This window comes from Anas platyrhynchos, chromosome 2 (genome assembly GCF_047663525.1).
Source record: "Anas platyrhynchos isolate ZD024472 breed Pekin duck chromosome 2, IASCAAS_PekinDuck_T2T, whole genome shotgun sequence".
NCBI lineage: Eukaryota > Metazoa > Chordata > Aves > Anseriformes > Anatidae > Anas > Anas platyrhynchos.
This window is the reverse complement of record NC_092588.1, coordinates 35,925,616-35,945,144: the sequence shown is the minus strand read 5'-3', so window position 1 is coordinate 35,945,144 and position 19,529 is coordinate 35,925,616. Positions and strand designations below refer to the sequence as shown.

The 19,529-nt window shown below is 42.1% G+C and overlaps 2 protein-coding genes and 2 non-coding genes across 9 annotated transcripts in view; all 4 read right to left on the bottom strand.

Moving 5' to 3' along the window:
- Positions 1 to 86: 86 nt before the first annotated feature.
- TCF24 (transcription factor 24) lies at positions 87 to 9,532 on the bottom strand. 4 transcript variants are annotated; one of them, XM_072034568.1, is made up of 8 exons: positions 9,484 to 9,532; positions 8,852 to 8,943; positions 7,455 to 7,830; positions 3,277 to 5,283; positions 2,336 to 2,453; positions 1,793 to 1,888; positions 957 to 1,052; positions 87 to 444 (listed from the first exon to the last, which is right to left on the bottom strand). In XM_072034568.1, the coding sequence occupies exons 3-4, from the start codon at positions 7,803 to 7,805 to the stop codon at positions 5,170 to 5,172; spliced, it is 465 nt and encodes a 154-aa protein (XP_071890669.1). In that variant the 5' UTR covers positions 7,806 to 7,830; positions 8,852 to 8,943; positions 9,484 to 9,532; the 3' UTR covers positions 87 to 444; positions 957 to 1,052; positions 1,793 to 1,888; positions 2,336 to 2,453; positions 3,277 to 5,169. The 4 variants fall into 4 exon arrangements, 3 of the variants coding, with proteins under 3 accessions (XP_071890669.1, XP_071890670.1, XP_071890671.1); XM_072034569.1 differs by lacking the exon at positions 9,484 to 9,532 and adding an exon at positions 8,702 to 8,748 and having other exon boundaries at positions 8,852 to 8,931; XM_072034570.1 differs by lacking the exon at positions 1,793 to 1,888.
- Positions 522 to 604, bottom strand: LOC113842991 (small nucleolar RNA SNORD87). The gene has a single exon (XR_003495897.2). It is a non-coding gene; the product is annotated as a small nucleolar RNA SNORD87 (small nucleolar RNA).
- Positions 1,128 to 1,206, bottom strand: LOC113842990 (small nucleolar RNA SNORD87). The gene has a single exon (XR_003495896.1). It is a non-coding gene; the product is annotated as a small nucleolar RNA SNORD87 (small nucleolar RNA).
- Positions 8,899 to 19,529, bottom strand: part of PPP1R42 (protein phosphatase 1 regulatory subunit 42) — a 25,408-nt gene continuing 14,777 nt past the window's right edge. For all 3 annotated transcript variants that reach the window (XM_027452315.3, XM_027452313.3, XM_027452314.3), the window contains exons 9-11: positions 13,148 to 13,221; positions 9,484 to 9,570; positions 8,899 to 8,943 (exon numbers count right to left, since the gene is read on the bottom strand). The gene's annotated coding sequence lies outside the window, so the exon portion shown is untranslated. The remainder of the gene's footprint in view (positions 8,944 to 9,483; positions 9,571 to 13,147; positions 13,222 to 19,529) is intronic.

Sequence of the window (19,529 nt, the reverse complement as noted above, 5' to 3'; positions counted from 1 at the left end):
TGGTGCGCCTTCTGCTCAGGAGGTCACCCAGCAGGATCATGCTGCTACGGCTCATACTGCCTTAGCAAGGAACTACGGACACTAGAAACATAAATTCAGGATTTTATTTATGCAAACACTGCACAGTAGATGAGCAGAACAGCTGCCCCGTTAACATTATAAACACTTGTTTAGACAAGGTAACACACAAGTTCTCCTACATCTTTTAACACTTGATTTATTCAAATTTATCATTCTGAGTGCACTTCACTGTCCATGCTGAGTTGTAAGAGTGGCTGCAGGGCTACCTCTCCTCCTAGAGTCATGCTCTCACCTGAACCCCATTCAGGAGTTATTCACATTTTCACTGAACTCAGTCTTTGAATCAAGCAGCATTTCTGAGAAGAAGGGCCTCAAAAGCATTTCCGAGTGCATTTGTAAACAGTCTGAAGTGTGGATTTCTATCTGGAAAAAAAAAAGCATTTCAAATTTAGTCCATTTTCTGTAACCTTTATCAACTTTATACAAAATCACTAACTTTTACTGGCATTTCAGATTCAAAGATACACATCAATAACCAGTCAGATGGGTAAACGGCAAATCATTATTTCATCATTATGCCAGTAAAAATACTTCCATAATAGACTTAAATAGAATTCCTTTAGAAATTATTTCTGACAAACCATATTAAGAAATGTATATACTTAGAAGTTTTTTTTTTTCCCCAAGAAGAGTAGGATTTTTTATCCTTGCCTCTCTCCACCTTTTCCTCTGTGATGTTTTTAGCAAAAACTTTACGACTTGTAACAGTGCCAACCAGTCGAGAACAGAAGTATCCCTGGCTAACAGGGCACAACTTTGGCTAACATAAGCCAGTACAGCTCCACACAGCGGCACTCCGTATCCATCTTCCCCAGCTCGCAGTACGGCTTCCTGGAGCCTGAGCGCTATGCCACCACAGCTGAAAAGCAGCTCACCTTCTTCAGCAGCCACTCTTCCGGGAGTCAGCGGAGTCTGCTGCTGGCTGTATGCACACACACAGCTTGAGGACACCGGAGGCCATCTGATGGTACCTTTAAAAGGCAGAGTAAAATCAGAAACACAGGGAGCAAGTCAAATTGGAACGTGATACTAAAAAATACTAATGAGCTGGCACATCAGATACAATGTTACTCATCAAAAAAATCAGTTGGGTAAACGGCAAAGAATTATCATCACTGTGCCAGCAAACAGCTTCCTGCCTGTGCTAAGACTCCAGGTACCAAGCACAAGGGGATTTGTTAAGCCTGTCTCAACAGATGTGCTTCTGGAAACGAAAGCAGAAGCACGTTTTTAACCATTTAGCACCAGAATGAATTTGGCAGAGCCAAAAGGAAAGCTCTCTGGGCACAAGAAACACAGGTCCCTGCTGATACATTCAAGCCCACTACTACTGTCGCTTTCCCCTTGGGCATGCATTCCACAAGACTGCTGTGGCTAAGCGCCAGCAGGGAGGGTGAATCAAGCACACTCTACTTTAGCTGCTTGCTATCTACTAACATCTGTTCATTCTTCAAAGCAGAAGTTGTGTTTCTCAATAGCTAAAACCTAGATTCCCCGATGCTACCACAAGCATCTCCTGATTCCTTCAGGATTCAAGGACTGCAATTGCTTTGTTCTCAGGAGCACGCATTAGATCTTCTATAACCATAACATCTTTTGCAATTCCAACTTCAAATAAAAGCCCTCAAAAATTCTCTACTATCACATGGTTTGTGTTCCAAGAACAAAAAGCAACATTTAAAGTTCACTTCAGAGTCTTTAAAAACCTCACCTTCCAGTACTCTTGCTGATAGCATTCAAAGGAGAAATAGAAGCCTATTGGTCCATGCACCAGAGATCATGTAGTTTGTACAAAGGCAGAACTCAGCTGCATAATAAACAAATGGAGTCATTATATAAGCAAAAAAGTTTAGTACAACAAAGAACTACTACCTGAGGCAAGATGGCTAAGAAAATGAGGTTTATATTTAGGCTCCTAGGCCCACAATGTAATAGCCATCACAGCAGCTTGCTAGTAGAGACATATACCATGTAATGTTTTAACCAAAAATTAGGAGACTTGTGACAATGCCACAAGTTGAGAACAGCAGAGCCAGTCAGCAGTTCAAACACTCAGTAATTAGTCTGTGCAAACTGCGGAATACAATCTAGGACAGTTTAAGACTTAACCCTACATGCAAATGCTCATAGTTCTCCTTGTTCCACTTGCAAGAAGATTTAAAAGCCATAAAACAGCTTCAGAAATCTAGACCTAAGGTTTAAGAGACAGCTTTGGAGGCTTTCCTCAACATTAAGTGCAGTAAGAAACGCTCACCTCTGTAGCTCCACAATTCATGTGACATCCTCCTGCTTGCATGATAGCAGCATAGCACAGTCTGGGCTGAAGATTTCCAGAGCCAGAAACCAGCTCATCTCCGAAATTCTTTTGCTGCCTAAAACAAGGAAAAGAAACAAATGAACCAAAGAGGTTTTACTGATGAGAACTCCGCTCTGAGCCACTAGCAGAAGGTATCAGCATTTCCCCATGGAAAGTTAGCCAGTCTAAAAAATAGCAGTCTACTATCTGCTGACCTAATGAAAGCACTGTTGGGTTTTATCATTACCTGGGGGGAAAAGCAGACAGCATTGGCTGAGATTAAGCTTGAACCGATAGCATCTTACCTAAAAAGTTCCAGAATTAAAAGTAACCGTGGGATTAAGCTGCTCCTAATGAGCAGCCACCGCTGGGGAGCGCAGCACCCCACCAGGTACAGCCTTTAACCCTACGTCGTTTGCCCTGCTCTGGGGAGCTTACTGTCGGTTTTCCTACAGGCTGAACTCAAGGTCAGCATTTGTGCTGGAGTCCTGGGACTATCCCAGCTCTGTCAGCCCATTTGGGATCTGTGCCTACAACGCAAACAGGGCAGGGTCAGGGTCACCACACACCAGCCAAATTCCCTGGAGAGAAAAAGAGTCATTTATCTTAACAGCACGACACTCGCTCACCTTCCGAGGGACAGCTCGTAGCTTTCACAGCGCAGCCGCCCCGCCGTTAAGCCGTGACCGTCACCGCAAGGAGCCCAGGGCCGCCCCCACCCCTCAGAGAGCCCCCAGGGCCAGCACCGCGCCTCACACACGGCTGGGCTCCGGCGCCGCCACGGGGACCAAACCCTCGCTTCTCGCCGCCACAGGGCCCCGAGCAGCCCCCGCAGCCCTCTCCTGGCTGAAGCAGCCCCGGGCAGCCGCCCGCAGCCGCCCCGAACCCACCGCACCCACCCGCACGCGTCCTGCCCGGCGCCACCTCAGCAAGGCACAAAATGGCGGCCGCCCCCGGCGGTTTTGGCGGGGCCGCGCATGCGCAGAGCCCGGCTGCGCAGAGAAGGCGGGAGGGGAAAGGCGGCCCCCTGAGGGGAGAGGCGCACACCTGAGGCGGGATGGCGGTGGCAAAGGGAAGGCGGTTGTGTTTAACCACAGGAAAATATGGGAAGTTGCCTTACCTTAATTACTGTTCTTTGAAAAGTAACATTCATCCTTACAACTACATACTCATCTCTACGAATCTGGCCGTTTCTATTTTTTTTTTTTTAATCAGTAAACACTAACTCATCTCCTTGAATGCTCCTCACAACTCTCATCTTTAAATAAACCACTTAGAATTCTAAATAACAAATATATGCCCAAATACCTAAACATATATACACTTAAATGTATCAATTTTACCAATATTCACCATATTTTTCATATTGCACAATAATACTCTTGTGAAAACCTCACAATGCCACACTGCAGCAAATCTCCAGGATTTACCAAACGTTACCACACTTTGTTTCACTCACATACCTCAGGCACTTCATCCACCTACTTCTAATGGCTCTCCTAATGCCAATACACACTCTTGCAAAGGACACCCCACTTTCTGGGATTTAACTCCCAATGACATGCTCTGCCTCTCTGAAAGGTATCACAAGTTTCAACCAACAATGAAATTAACACAATCTTTTTTTTTTTTTTTTTTTTTTCCCCGAAATGGTCATTCTTGCCACTATTTTGTTTTCCTTTTCTCTCAACTGTACTTTAACACCACAAAGAGATCTTCAGAAAAGTTACTATAAATGCAGAATGTTATTATTAGAAACTGCTTTATACAATGACAAACTGAAGTGATACACACTTTGTAACTCAATACATATATAATATCCGGTGAATAATATTTAATATTTATGTTAACAATAAACTATATAAAAAGTACAGTGTTTTACAGAACATACACATTAGACATTTTTGGTGCATTTAATTTCAATTCTTCCTGCCTAAATATAGGACACATTTAAGTGAAAAATCTGACATGAACAAGCCAACTCTTACACATCATTTCCTTCAATGCATGAACCCCCAAAAAGACAACATAAATGAACCTTGATGCCTTGAACACAAAAGTAACAATACTGGAGTAACACTTAAATTATATTTTAAACCCTGCCACACACAACACAAATATATGCATCGATACAAGCAGTACTTGATTTATTTAACTACATTTAATCTGCAGAGCACCCTGTGTTTGCTGTATGTGTGTAAATATTTTTCTTCACATTTTCACTTAAAGTGAACATGCACCTACATTTTCGAACTGTAACTACATACACTTATGACTATCTCAGCAACGAAGCCCTGTCCTGACTGCTGTCTCGCATTTTGGCCACTGCCTTCCTGCAGTGAAGAAAGTGCACACAGTTATTTTCACTGCGATTTCTAGATTTGTTGGCCCTTTTCTTTTCCAACCTAGTATTGCACTATACTTAGCCAACATCACGTTTCCCCTTCTCCCCCCTTTTTCTGTAGTTTACCTGTTAACTTCCTGTACTGGACTAGATGACAATACCTGTTGTTACCACTACTGCCTCTCTTCCTCTGCTGTATTTTGGTGCTGCCAGCTACTGCCTTCTCCTGTTCCCCCAGTTCAGATACCACCAATATCCTCTATGACAGAAACCAACAATAAGCCACATTAAGTTACTGAGCTATTAACTACAATTAAGAATCAAGTCCTTCTGATTCACAAACAGTACTTCAGGAATTATATGCTGTAGATGTGATTTTTTAACTTAAATATATATATATATGGTGTAATAAATAACTTTTTTTTTTTTTTTTTACTTCAAAATGAGATTAGTTTTGTGAATTTGTCGATGTTTCTCCTTGGCTTCCACTTTCTCCTTGTACTGAATGATTCAAAAATTGTCCTGTAGCTCCAATGTACAACCTGGAACGCATTGGCCATTTCTGCAAGACAAGAGACAAACACAGTGCTCAAACACCTTGTAGTCTCAATGCAATTCTGAGCAACACAACCAAAGCTTTAAATCTTGATGGAATCACGATACAAGAAAACAGAAAACTGTTGCTATTTCCAAACAGGTTCTGTCTTGCCACTTACTGGAAAATCTCACTAGGACCTAAGCAATGCAATTGCAGCATTGGTATTCTCGCTGGGAGTAAACACTGAGGTACAGTTCCTCAAACCCTCACGAATCACCAAACAGTTGTAAGTCAACCTGGTGAGTCATCGCACCAAAATTTGTATGGTATCTGCTCTATTACTGACACAAACCAAAGCACTCCCATTGGTAGTCACAGGGACACTCCTGCGGAGGCCCGGTGTTTGCACTGCTTGCAGCCCTTGTGTGCATACACTGGCTCATGCCAGCCTGCCTGCACAATATGCACAAGTTCTATTTTTGCAGTTCACACTTCTCAGCAGCCCTGGAAATCACCGTGCAGTCGGCGTTACTTCAGCTGTGTGCCCTTCTGCTGGAAGGGAAGAGCTCAGCTCGAGCTTGGTACGCTGCGTTGACTATTAGAGCTGGATGTTTGAAGAGATAATGGGTCACACATATTTGATGCAAAAATACCTGAAATGGCCAGCCCGGTCTTCTTCTTTTAAACAAAACAAAACAAAAAAATGCTTTTGGGAAATGGCTGACACCTTTCCTCTGAGTAACAAAGAGGAACATGTCAAATCATCAGTGCTGCAGTTAAATCTCAAGCCTTCTATGTAAAGACACGAAGCAGAACATTCTCACATTTTAAAAACCCTAAGATCCCATTCGGTATTTTTAGTTCAAGCTTTGTGTCATGAGTTCATCACTAATAAGGCATCTGAGATATTACCTGGCTTAAAGTCAATAACCATGTTTCTTGTTCAGCGTACACACCACTGTACATGGATATTTTAGTTAACACATTATTTCTATTTACTCTGCTGGATATACAACTGTGGTCACACTCCTTACCCGCACTGGCACTCTCATATCCTGCACTTTGATCTTTTTTAGGCACGTACTGTGATTTACCTGTGACACCTTCATTCCAGCTCCAACTAAAAACTAATTTACTCCCCAGAATTTTATACAGTTAGATCAGACTGACGGGATCTTTAGCAGAACTAACTACAGGTAAATGACACATAAATAGGATTATAAAAAGTAATTGCTAAATGAACTGACTGTTGCTGTATTCCAGTAGCCTGGGAAATGTGCAGCTGGGTAATTTAACTGCTTTAATAACTATTTTTTGTGCCAGCAGTACTCGGCTGCTGTTGAAAAGCGCCGTGAGAGACCTGTGTCCCCTTACCCTGGCCAAGAGAACTAACTGAAACTAGTAAGAACTTATTTTCAAATGCATCACAATGTTTATTTTTTCCTTAAATTATTGCTGTCTTCTGATTTATGTAAAGATTTTGCCTCCCTAATGAGTCTACTAATCATTGAATTGCCTAGGAAGCCTACATTCACGTCACGCTTCTTACGGTGACCAACACTGTGAACAAGGAGCTCTCTCTGAATTAGTCACTTTATAGGAATTAGAAATTACTTCACAAATTAATCTTAATTAAATCATTCTGAATTCATTAGCCTCTTAAAAAAAAGACCATCAGTGCTCTAACTCACTCCCTGAGATCGGAGCCAAGGAAAACGCCTTACAGTATTTCAGAGTCGCATTGGTCACTGCGCAATGCGTTTGGAAACAGTTTCCATCCCCACGTACTCTTTAAGAGCAGATCCCCTTTGGTGTCCTCTCTGCATCTCCAGCACTTATTATTATTAATTTTTTTTTTTTATAGGGGCAAGGGAAATATCAGCCCATGCTACATGAAGTAAATGCCTCAGAAAACCACCTTCACAGAAGGAATTAATTCACGGCCAGTAATTAATGTCACATTTTGTATCTTGGCTGCCTCGGCAGGAGACACAGCGCAGGCCTGCAGACGCTGCCATGGCTGGGGAACATCTCACCACTGCGGTGGTCCTACAGTGGTTCCCAGTGGGTTTGGTGACGGTCTCCCAGGCCTCCACATGGACACAATAAAGCAGCCTGAAATCTCTACCTTCACCTCAATATTTTAACACCGACTATCTCCCCACTGAGGGACTGCTGCCCCTCAGCCGTCCTACCTTGACCGGGTGGAGGTACCCGTCCCCCCGCAGGGCGCCCAGGCCCTCTCCCGGCACCTCCTCCTCATCCTGCAGGCTGCGCGTCAGGTGGGCGATGTAGGTGGTGGCCAGGAGGAGCACGTCCAGCTTGGAGAGCTTGGTGTCGGGCGGCACGGAGGGCAGCGTCTTCTGCAGCTCCAGGAAGGCCTGGCGCAGGGTCTGCACCCGGCTGCGCTCCCGTGCCGCGTTGGCAGCCGCAGGTCGCCCCGGAGCCGCCCCGGCTCGCTGCCCCACAGAGGGTGGCAGGGCCTCGGGCTCGGAGCTGGGGCTGGAGGTCTCCTTGCTGCTCTCTGCTAGGTGCCTACAGTCCATGGGCGGCTTCCCCGGCGGGAGGATCCTGTAAGTGACAAGAGTGTCCGTAAAGACAGTGCACTGCTGGCTGTGGGCTCCCCTCAGCACTCTGGATGGGTTCTGAGTATGCACAACAAAATAATTAGCTAAACACAGCTCTCTCCCTTCACAGAGGAGAAAAAGCACGGAGTGGCATTAGGTCGACCTCACCCTGCTGAAGTGAATGCCTTCCAGAAATAACAATCATCAGAAACCCGAGTGCTGCCAGCTCTAGGAGGACTGAGGATACCTATAGACAGGTGTATGGATGGCTTTTTGGCTCACTGTTCATAAAGCAGTCCATTTGATGCCACGCACAGGCACAGAAGCAGACTCAAACCCTTAAACATAAGCCCATAACCCTTAACATAAGCCCTTAAAAAAGCCTAAGTAGTATTACACCAACTGCTTTCTGCCAGTCACTCATGTTTCACCAATTACACGGCTTTTCTGAGAAAAAAAACAGTGCTGCTACAGCGGTTCCCATTTACAACCAAGTAAAATTAGGCTGTGGTTTTGTTTTTGTTTTTCATATCACTTGTATAATTTGCAGTGTGAGACTGTATATTTTCTGTCGATGGTCTAACAGGTGATTGGGGCTCCATTAACTGCAGAAAGAAAAATGTTATTTGCTGACACAAATGAAAATTGAGCCACAGAACACAGCACCTGTGTTTTAGAGGGGTGCAACTTGGTCCATGAGTCTAAAGGATCAGGAACGGCGTTCACCTGTCCTTGCACACCTAACATTAAGCAGGATTTAAGATTAAGCACTTGTCAACCCTAAAGTCTTGCAAACTGTATTTCGGCCATTGGGGGGCAAAAGAATCCTTTGAAAACAATGGCAGAACACCTCCTTTGAGCAAAGCTCGAAATACCTGCCGAAAAGTCTTCCCCAACTTCCAGAAAGCACTGCCAGCTCTACCTGTAATAAAACTCAAATTCCTTAAGGAGTTCATTCAGTTCCCCTGTAATACACAGTCCATCATTCCTCCCCGAAATGCAGCTCTCCGGAGCTACAGTAATACCTGAGGCAGTCCTTCTTACTCAAGCAGCCTTCCGAAGCCCTCAGGCAGCTCCTGGCTTCCCCGTGTCGGAGAGCTGCTGTTTCTGTGGTGTCCTGCGTAGACAGCAAGCACAAGAACAAGTTAGTAAGGCAGCCAAAGACAATGTGATTAAAAAAATAAATAAATAAAATCGATACACATGAATGTCTGAAGATCTAAATTTACAGAAATCAGACTTTGCAAACCATTTCAAACAAGACAAGGAACTCAGACAAAGATTGCAATAATTATTACCTGTATAAAATAAAACTCACGTAAGTCTACATGAGCTTGTCTTGAATGAGGGCAAAAAAAAAGCAGTCCTTAAGTTGTCTAGTTCCTTTAATTTAAAATTAAAAGAAGGTGACAGCGTATTATTTCTTGGTACCTTCCCTCGCAGTCACAGTTGGTTCTGCGCACATTTTAGTTGCAAAGAAGTTTTCCCTAACGCTGTAAAAGCCTGAGTTGCACAAGGACACGGACACACTGGGTTAGCAGTACCAAAATTCAGGCTTAAGGCAGGTTGGCATGCAATTTTGGTTTCACCATGTTGGTGTATAACCAAATTTAGAGCTATAATGCACACGACAGGCAGAACATAGAAAAGCATGTACCTAAAAACCGCATCTCCTCATGCGTCCCTCCAAAGCTGGAGCTTTCCTGGCAGCAGCTTCACATCTACACGGGATGGAGCCCCGGGCCTGAGGAGAAAGAAGCCAAAACTCAGCCGTGGGCACGGGGGTGCCCCTCAGGCAGCTGCAGCAACACCCGAGGGACCGGGAGCACCGTGCTTGTGCCCCAGGGCGCGGGACCCGCGCTCCTCCTCAGCTGAAACCTTGCGGGACCAGGCTCCGCGGCTGACAACTGAGGCAAATAAAAACCCTCGGGCAGCCACAAGTCCCCACCTCGCTCCCTTTCGGATTTTGTGAGAGGTGGTTTGGCTTTTAAGGCACCTCAGTACCTCCCCCCCCCCCCCCCCCGAGCTCCACCGGGCCCCGGGCAGCGCCCGCCCCTCGCCGGGCGGGGCTCGCCCCTCACGGGCAGCCCGGGGCCGGGGCGGCTTCGCCTCACGCCCGGGCCCAAGGTGGAGCCCTGGGGGCTGTGGGCACACAGCTTCAGTTTTTTTTTTTTTTTGTTATTTTATTTTATTTTATTTTATTTTATTTTTTTTTGCTTTGCCTCAGACCCACTTTTTGAGTTTTCCAGCCCTGCTGCACTTGTTGCTTCTTCTCTGGCAGAGAAGCGAGGCTCTGCGCTGTATTTCATTTCTGAGGCTCGCGGAAGAGCCGTATTTCACCTGTGATTTAGGTACAAAACGCAGGCAGTGCCTTGTTTGTCCATGTACACTTTACTCCCTTCACATAAATCACTCACTGGTGTTACACCTGTGCTTTGGTGTGAGCGCGCCTGGTCTTTCTCTCCAATTTGTTCATCAACCCTTCCCATTTCTGGGATAAGGATTTAAAAAGTACCATCAGTACTACTGACTGCAGGACTCTGCAGTGCTGTCAGCTGTGTCCTACTACAGTGTAGCAAAGTACCTCTTACTGTATTTTCTAAATTACTAACGAAGGCGGCTTCTTGATACTGGAATACGAACACCCATCCGTGCTTCTCCTGTATGCCAACAGATTTTAAAACCGACAAGATAGGACAAAAATTTTCAATTTCATCTCTCCTTTAAATTCACAAACCAACATAGTTTAACCTCCAAAAACGTTGACTTGATCAAAATTCCCTTTTTAAATGGCAATATATTTTTGTGCAAACATTTTCATGAACAACCCGAAAACAACCAAAACACCTGAAATGTGCTCTCTCTTATACCGCTCTGCAATTGTCCTCCCTCTACATTTTTCTATTCACAGTCATGAACAGAAATATGTAAAATTAAATTCTTTTTAGAAAATGCCCCCAAAATTCAGAGGCATGCTGCAAAATGTAAACTTACGTGAGTTCAACGTGCCATTCTCCCAGCTCCCCCCAACAAGCAGGCATCCCTTTCCCTCAGTAATAATCTTAAAATTTATCTAAAATGTGTATTGGAATGGCTCTATTCTTGTATGTGTGTATACATACATGTTGGAGCATGATATACTTTTTTTTTTTTTTTAAGACAGAAAAACTGAGATGTTACCATAATTCCATTTCATAGCCACACGTCTTTGACGAATTACTTCAAAGCTATTCCACTGCAGCTCACAAGAAAGACGGCCAGTTTGAGGGGCTCTCCACCAACCCAGCCCTTCTCACTCCAGTAAATGAGATGAGAACCAGGGGAAACCTGGCTCGAACTTGTCTCTTCGCTAGCAGCCAGGTGAGGAGCGCTGTGAGGAGGGAGAACAGTGTGGGCAGCGAGCAGGGTAAGGGCTGGCCTTGCCGGGGCTGGAGAAGCGTGAATATTTATGCACCTAATGACAGCGTGACTGATTGCACTCATGGGGAATTGCAGGCTTAAAATGCAGGGGTTTAGGGCAAGCCTAAGAATGGGAATAAGCACACATGTAAGCAGCTGGGATGTGGCCAACTATTACAGAATAGACAGAGTGAGAGGGAGATTAGATCCAAAGAGACTGAGACCCATTTTGCGATTTCACCGGTGGGCAGCTTTCAAAGGGGTTTGCTTTAGCCAGACGGGAGTTGCTGGGCTGAGGGAATCTGTGTGAAACCCCGCAGCCTGTGCTGTACAGGGAGTAGTTCATTTGGGACTTACACATATTGTATGTAATCTGTAATGAACAAAAATCTTAAAGTGAAAGCCAAACATACTCAGAACCTATGAAAATTAAGTCACACTCTAGACAATGTACAGAGCAAAACCCACACTGAGAAATACTGAAAATCCATTAAATGGTTTTAAATGGATATCTTGCAAGGCAGAGAGAGATGTAAGTGTAAAGGTGGAAAGGCTTCCCCAGACAGCATCACGCCCTCGAGGCCAGGAGGTGACTTTCTGATGCCGCGCACTGGGGCAGTGATCCAGCAGCTGTCATTTCAAACACATTCACCGCAGGTACTAGCACTCGTCTTTGGGAATTGTCTTAACAAGAAGCAACTTTTAAATTTCTGTCTTGCTTGACCTGAACATCACAGATGATGACAGCTAAAATAGAAGTATCATATGCTCTTAATACTAATTTCAGTAACAGTAATAATGACAGTTACACATCAGATCTTTACTCATTGTTTTGTATTTTCTGACACTGGTGCTAAATCACTTGCTGGCTTTAGCAGAAGCAAACAGTTCCTTGGATTTATAAGACCACACATTTGCTACCTTAGTTTTGCAAATCTGCTTCTTTTCTAAGGACAATAAATATTTTGTTACTTAGGGGGAGAATGAACACAAGAGTTAAATTTATTTGATTCACATTTACTAAAAGGCGATAAAATATAAATGGTATCAATACACAAAATATTAAATGCAAAAAAGACAGATCCTGATTTCCTTATGCGGGAAAGATTCCTTTCTTATTTCAGAGAGGGTCTCAAGCATGAGATGTTGAGCTGACATTCATACAGAGACACTCCACTAGGAAAGATTTCATTCCAGGGGCTATTTACAGCCCAAGCTTTCCTTATCTGCACATCTAGATTTTCCTATATCTGAAGTCTCGAGCTTTCATTTAGTTACTCAAACTAGCGCAAAGCAGCCAAACTCAAGTCCCAGCTACTTAAAGCAGAACTCAAAGTCAAATTCATTTGTAATATTCCCAATCCCAAAATTCATCAGTACAGGTCTCATTAATGTCATTGAGCCTTCTTTTCAAACTACTCCACATCATTTACCAAAAAGTGGAAAAATTAAAATGGTGGAAAATATATTTTACAGATCTTGTACAGATCTTCTCCAAAATAGTGTCCTAATAGCTCCTTTCTTCTTGCAGTACGAGACCATTAGCATGCCTCTGCATAATTGTTAAGAGTATCCTACACAGAGGGAACCAGCCTCGTGACCTCACTCAGGTCACAAACCAGGTAAGACAGTAACTAAAAACAACTCCTTTTTTGAGGAAGTTCAAGGAAAAGGCCACCGGTTTAGCCAACCAAGTGCTAATATTTTTACATGCTTATAACACAAAATACTGCTTCTAAATAAATGGGCCGACACCTTGTATTGTGGAATGGTCATAAAAGGCAGTGTTAAGTTCAACTTCATCTTGTCTGGTTTTAAGATTAGAAAGACACAAATTACATATCCAAAGAGATGCCAATACCTTTCTTTTTAAGTTTTGAGGAAGAAAAAAAGAAGAAAACAAAACAAAAAAAAATAATGACCGACTGTGCATCCTGTAACTTCTGGCTCTTAGAATTCAGCTGAGTTTTGCCATTACTTCAGGCTCCTCCTCAACCTACATGAGAGAGATCAGAGAAGACAGATCAGATCTTCATGCCAGAACCACACCAAAGCCACTACAGCTCCTGTCTTCATCAACATGTCTCAGGACCACTCAACAAACTTTCTACAACTTTACAAACACTGTTACCAAAAGCTGCAGATGAAAAATGAACAAAGTACGCACGGTCTTTCCCTCTGGTAAGGAGATCAGGTGATACAGTGAAAGCCCTTTTATTTTTCAATCCCAAACTTGAGGGCAGATCAATCTGAATTGGCATTATTTGCTGATATGGGGTATTACACACACCCTTAATACAAAATCAATCAGCTTTTTCCACATGCATACAGCACAAAGTGGTGATAGTTAACAATTCAGGCAAATAAACCTGTACCAAATACTGTTAATTTTCAAGTTCCACAAGAAATCTTACTAATAGTCAAAGCAGTTTCTCATATAAATGAAATCAGATAAGACTCAGTCTTTTATTCCAAAACATTTTACTACAAACTCTGCGTAACTGATTATACCCAACCTTACTGGACATGCAATCAGTGATTAATATGATACTGTAGCATACTAGCTCTCTGAGAAAGAAAGATCGTATTGTTCCAAATCTCTTTCTGAATTAAAATATTAGTCTATTGTATGAATCATTTCACAGCTGGCTCTGATTTGTCTTGGTTTCGATGCAGCAATTAATTCTGCTCAGAATTAAGAGAACAGAAAGATACAGTTATTTCTGGAGTCTCTGGTTACAGCGTTATTTGAGATCAAGAGAGATTCAAATACATCTTTTTTTAGCAGTGAACCCTAAAATCCTTCAAGGCCAGGTGACTTAACAAAACAAAAACAGGTTTTTGTTTGTTTGTTTATTCCAATCAAAGCAGAATGTATTGGTTAGTCCCAACATTTATCACGTAGTGCCTATAAATAAGCAGGTTCCCATATTAATTGATTCCTTTTAGAGCTCAGTTAGCCAGGGTAGGCACTCTGCACAATACACCACGATAAAAAGTCATAAGAAAAACAAGGGAGAGTTTTCCTTATCTCCTTACCTTCTGATTTGCAGTGACACATTGTCATAGTTTTAGCTGGAACGGAGTTAGTTTTCTTCACAGGGGCTCACACAATGCTGTGCTTTGGGTTTTTGGTGAAAACAGTGGTGATAACACACTGATGTTTTTAGCTGTTGCAGAGCAGGCTTGCACTGAGCATTTTTCAGCCCCTCATGCTGCCCTGCCAGCGAGGAGGCTGGGGGTGCACCAGGAGCTGGGAGGGGACTCAGCCAGGACAGCTTTGCCTAGGGAGCTGGCCTTATCTCAGCCCATGAGTTCTCGCACTTTTATCTTCCTGATTCTCTCCCCCATCCCACCAGGGAAGGGAGAGAGCAGCTGGGTGGCACTGGGCTGCCTGCAGGGTTAAGCCACAACACAATCCTATGCTAAACGATCTGAGTCCGCATCCTGAAAAATCACCGTGTGCGTCTTCAACACTGACTCCACTTACTAGCCGCGTGTAGTTTTTTTTCCTTCTGCCCCAATGTCAAAAGTGTGGGATTGTGTTGCTTTTTTAACTGTATCACGGGCAGTTCTCTGCACTGCCTTCTACCCATGTATGCTAAGAAATATAAGGCATTAAATTAACTAATAACACCTGAAAGACAAATACGCAAAGATATGAGGTTTTATTTTACTATCCTAAATTAGTACTTCGTTCCTGAAACAGGTTTGATAGAGCCATTTGCGACATAGAACTCAGGTTAAAGTTGCTGGATAGCCCTCTGTATGTGCATTCTGCTTAAAAAGAAAATCCAGAAGTGCCCAGGTGATTTTTGGACCTACTGCTGCCTGACAAGTTGCAGGTGCCCTTTGGTCTTCTGAGGTCTGGGGGTAACACACCTCCTGCAAAGAGGTGCCAGGCGAATGCAAGCAACTGCGCTCCTGCCAGCGTGCCAAGCAGAAGGCACACCCCTCCCGACATGAATGTGTCTGTACGATATCGGGGCATCCAGACACGGAGAGGTGTGCGTGGTCCAGCTGGCAATCAGCTCCTGAGGAGATGCGCGCTCTCTCTCAGCTATTTGAGAAAGGATTTGTTCTTTTCAAAGGCTCAGTGGGTCTATCAGCGCATTCTGTTACTGCATGAAGTGTTCTGTACTGCATCTAAGGATCATTTTTCTCTTCCCCAGTTGTGGGCACAGCCAGCAGCACAGGGAGCTGGAGTGAGGGACCACAGGCATAGGAAAGAACGGCAATTTCCAAATCAGCAGCCTCTAGGTAAGCAGAACTCATGGCCAAGAAGGGATGCCTTTTATCACTGTGATGCGGAATGCTGTGGCAGTGCTATGTACTGCAGGTTTAGTGTATATAAAAACTGCTTTTTTGGAATTACCTCTCCTGAAATTTAAGCTTAGGGAGAAGATAATGGCATTTTATAAAATCTCGCATGTTTTTATTCATATAGTTATCTTTTGCCTTCTAAACCCATCAGGAATTAATTATTATGGGCAGAATCACTCAGCACCACATTCAGCCTAACTGAATAAAACATGGGTAAACTACCACGAAGGTATGCCATACTGTAACATTAATTATGGTTCTACAAATGCACTTGTACTCACCTTTGCAGGTACTGCACATCCCCCAGAAAAAGGCAAGCAACCACCAAATTGGCTGAATTGCCCCCTGAAACCTTGCAGGAACCACAGGAATCAGAATCTACGTATACCTGCTCTCCGTTCAAATAGCTCTGCCTCAGCAACACATTTCAGAACTTCATCTATTCCTCTTTTAACTTCAACTTACCTAGCATTATGCTGACTCCCCTCATATCCCATCTCATGGCTCTCACATCCCATCGATGGCAAGAAAATTCCTCACATTTCTCGTCCCCAGCCTTCATAATTAATTGCTGATTGATACTTTCTAGACCTCCCTAAGAAGATGTTTACATTTTTCCTTCAACGCCATCACCAAGGAAAGGCAGTGAGATGGGATGTAGCTGCTGCAAAAGGCACTCCAGGCCTGTTGAAAACATGCTCTCAGCTCTGCCAAACTGCTCCAGCTGCAATTGCCAAATATTTAACGCACCTAATTCTGAATAGGGTTGGAGTGCTTGCAGGCAATTCAGTGGCCAGATGCAGCTCTAGGATGTAGAACTAAAATTTCCCTTATTTTTATATCTTAACTCTGTATTTCCCCTTTTTTTCCTGAAGCCAAGGCTGAAGATATTCTTTATTTTTGAGTGTTCAAAAGTTTGCTGAAATCAATATTCAGTAAGAGAATGATATTTAAGGTTGTTGGAGGTACCGTTCCCTTCCCTCCCCCAAATAAGAGAACTATACTCTGTAATATGAATTAAATGTATCTTTGGAAGTTATGCTTTGGGTACACAATCATTATAATCTCAGTACCAGCCCTTTCCCCCTAAACTTTGATGAAATAGGCCTTAACAATCCTATTTATTGTATCGTCAGTCAGGTTTATATAAACTAAAGCCCAGTACACACGTAGAACATGCACGTTCTTGCCTGTTATTGACTACACATGTAATTTACTCTGTATAGATTTCAGGTCACACAAATCATCTCTAGGCATTTATAAATATCTAATAAATAAAATAAATAAATATAATGGTGATAAGAGCACCTGCCTGAGAGCTAAGAAGATGTAGAATTAAGGAGAAGGAGAACTAACACTGCCACCTAACAGGTTCCTCCCCTTTGAACGAGAACTATACGATATGTACGGGGTGGCTCAGAGTGTGGCTTATGTTTAGTTGGCCCAATCCAGGGGAGGTGTTACGTGCTGACTGTATCATTTAAATGTATTCCCATATTTCCACTTACATACCGTACACTGGAGAGACAAAAGGTGACTTTCCCACCAAATTCTGAATTGCAAACCGATTACAATATTTAACTTAATAAGCAAGGAAGTGTGGGCAGAAACCGCTGGTTACAGTTTAAGCTTACAACATCAGAATTTCAACAACTTCTCTACTCAGGGAAAATTAATAACAGTGTTTCCCATTGGAAGGTATTAGGTGTCTTTAAAATAGTTAAGTTATTTGTTTTCTTTTAATTACTTCCTGCCAATATCTCTAAGTGTTCAAAACTAACTTCTAAAATCCAATATGAAATTGCTATTGTTTTTATATCATCAAAAAAGAAAGATTAATGACACATTTCAGTAATCCAGTAATAACTGGCTTTTTTCATTGTTCAAGCTCTATGTAATCCTCAGTGGATCTTAGATGTAGGTTAAAAAGGTATTTAATGCCTGGTTTTCAGTTGCCAAGGGTCAAACATCACCTAGCTTGTATAAAGAAAGAGGAAACATCTGTTGAAATAATTTATTTGACTAACACAGAGGGTAGGATTAAAATTCACTGATTTCTTTGGTCTGATACTGAATTTCAATTAAACAATGTAAGTATTTGTTCGGTTTGAAAAAATTGCCTTGGCTTTACATGTGGGCACATTTATGCATGTCACTAATTACTGGATCTGACTAGGGAATACTGTGATTCGCGATTACTTCATATCTGCATACTCTCTGAGAAAGAGTATTCTTGTATTTTGACTTGATTCTTTTTCCCCTAAATATTTTAAAGAATTCACAAACCTTTCACAAATTCCCAAGACTCTTCAGTTTCCATGGAATTCCACTAGTAACAAGATTAAAATATATCTTAAGGCCAGTGATTACACATGGACTTGTGATGTACAGCAACCTTTAGTATCCAAGATAAAAGTCCTGTTTATAACACTAGTTTTTGAAAATAATAAATGTATGTCATCTGACTCTGGTTCCTTATAATCTTTACGTGAATCAAAGCCAAATCTTCATGACTAATTGTAAAAATATTTCTTTTTTTTTTTTTTTTTTTTTTTTACATCGCTATTTATATATTAATTTACATTTGCAAATTAAACAAAGACAGATATTTTATTCCAACCATGGAATATTCAATCTTTGCCTTTCTATGGTCAGAAGGAATTTCAACAGGCTAGGACAGTACTCCAGTTTCTTAATAGGTGATTTTGTGTATTTTTTTTCAGGCAAAGAAGCTCCACAATTGAACAGCTTTTTAACATAATAGAGTCGAGTCAGAATGCTTTGTTTAAAGGGGGATAGCAGAAGATCTTTCATTGAAGAAAATAACTCGGAGGTGCTGTACACGCATGTTGCATTTTTGTTAGGACTAAGGGACATGGTAAGTGAAAAGCTTAGTTTCATTTAGCCTGGATCAAAAGACAAAATGCTAATAAAGATGAAGTGCAGGCTGACAGAACACTTGAGTGCATTAAGCTCATTTTAGCATTGAATTCCTGCAATTCTTGTTTTGAAACTTCTCCACTGCTATGTACCTTCTCTGCAGCAGGAAGAAAAATAATCAAGAATGGGGACATTTGTAAATTCAGTTTCTTTTTAGGACAGAATATATCTATTGCCTTATGAAGAGCAAAAGTAACAATTCTAAAGGGATTTGTGATTCCTTTTCCCTTCTCAAAGGAAAGGCAGAACAAATCAGTAGGAACAAAAGAAAAAGGAATGGAAAGTGATCAGTTGATAAAGAATAAAATAGTGTTAAATGTTGCTTAATGAAATTTTCCAACCTACTAATAAATTTTGATTTGAATGTAAAATACAATGCTGTGTTTAATAATTTAGTTACAAAATAATAGTTCTGTCAGTTTAATTTATTTATTTTACCTACAACATTGCTTTATTTTATTTTATTTTGTTTCTTTGTTAGCCAGTAGAGCTGATAAGTAACAAGAGTTAATAGTAATAATAAGTAGTATTAGAAGTCTGGAAGGAGTGGTGTTAGATCCCACATACTGATCTAAACAAAAACACTACTACTGCAGGTTACACTGTTAAAACTATAGGTCCCAAACTGTAAATCCCTATTTGGAGATTTTATTCCCACAGTTGCATGAGAGCTCACAAGGATGCTGATATGAATAAGGAATACATATGCTAAACTCCAAATTGTTTAAGCTCATCTAATGTCTGAATGTCTGTAAGGCACAGACATCAGATTTCCTCTCTTGATTATCTTGATGGTCTTAAGCTGATGCTACAGGAAAACACCAATCAAGTACATAATACGCTGGAACATGTCCATTAGAAATAAGCTACAATAATGAAAAGCAATGGTTTTTCCTTTGGCATATCGCCGTGTGCACGGTATCAGCCTTCACCAACGTTGCTGACAGTAACTGTACTTTCAGGAATTAACATCATTTTACCTTTGTTGAAGATGACAATCAAAGTTATACGACAAACTAGTAACACTGAAGTAAGGTTATT

Bases quoted from the DNA above. Each gene is read 5' to 3' on its own strand.
- TCF24 (XM_072034568.1), bottom strand. From the start codon at position 7,805: ATGGACTGTAGGCACCTAGCAGAGAGCAGCAAGGAGACCTCCAGCCCC. The intron at 5,284-7,454 runs GTAGGACGGCTG...CTTGTCTTGCAG, and splicing joins GGTACCTCCACCCGGTCAAG to AAATGGCCAATGCGTTCCAG.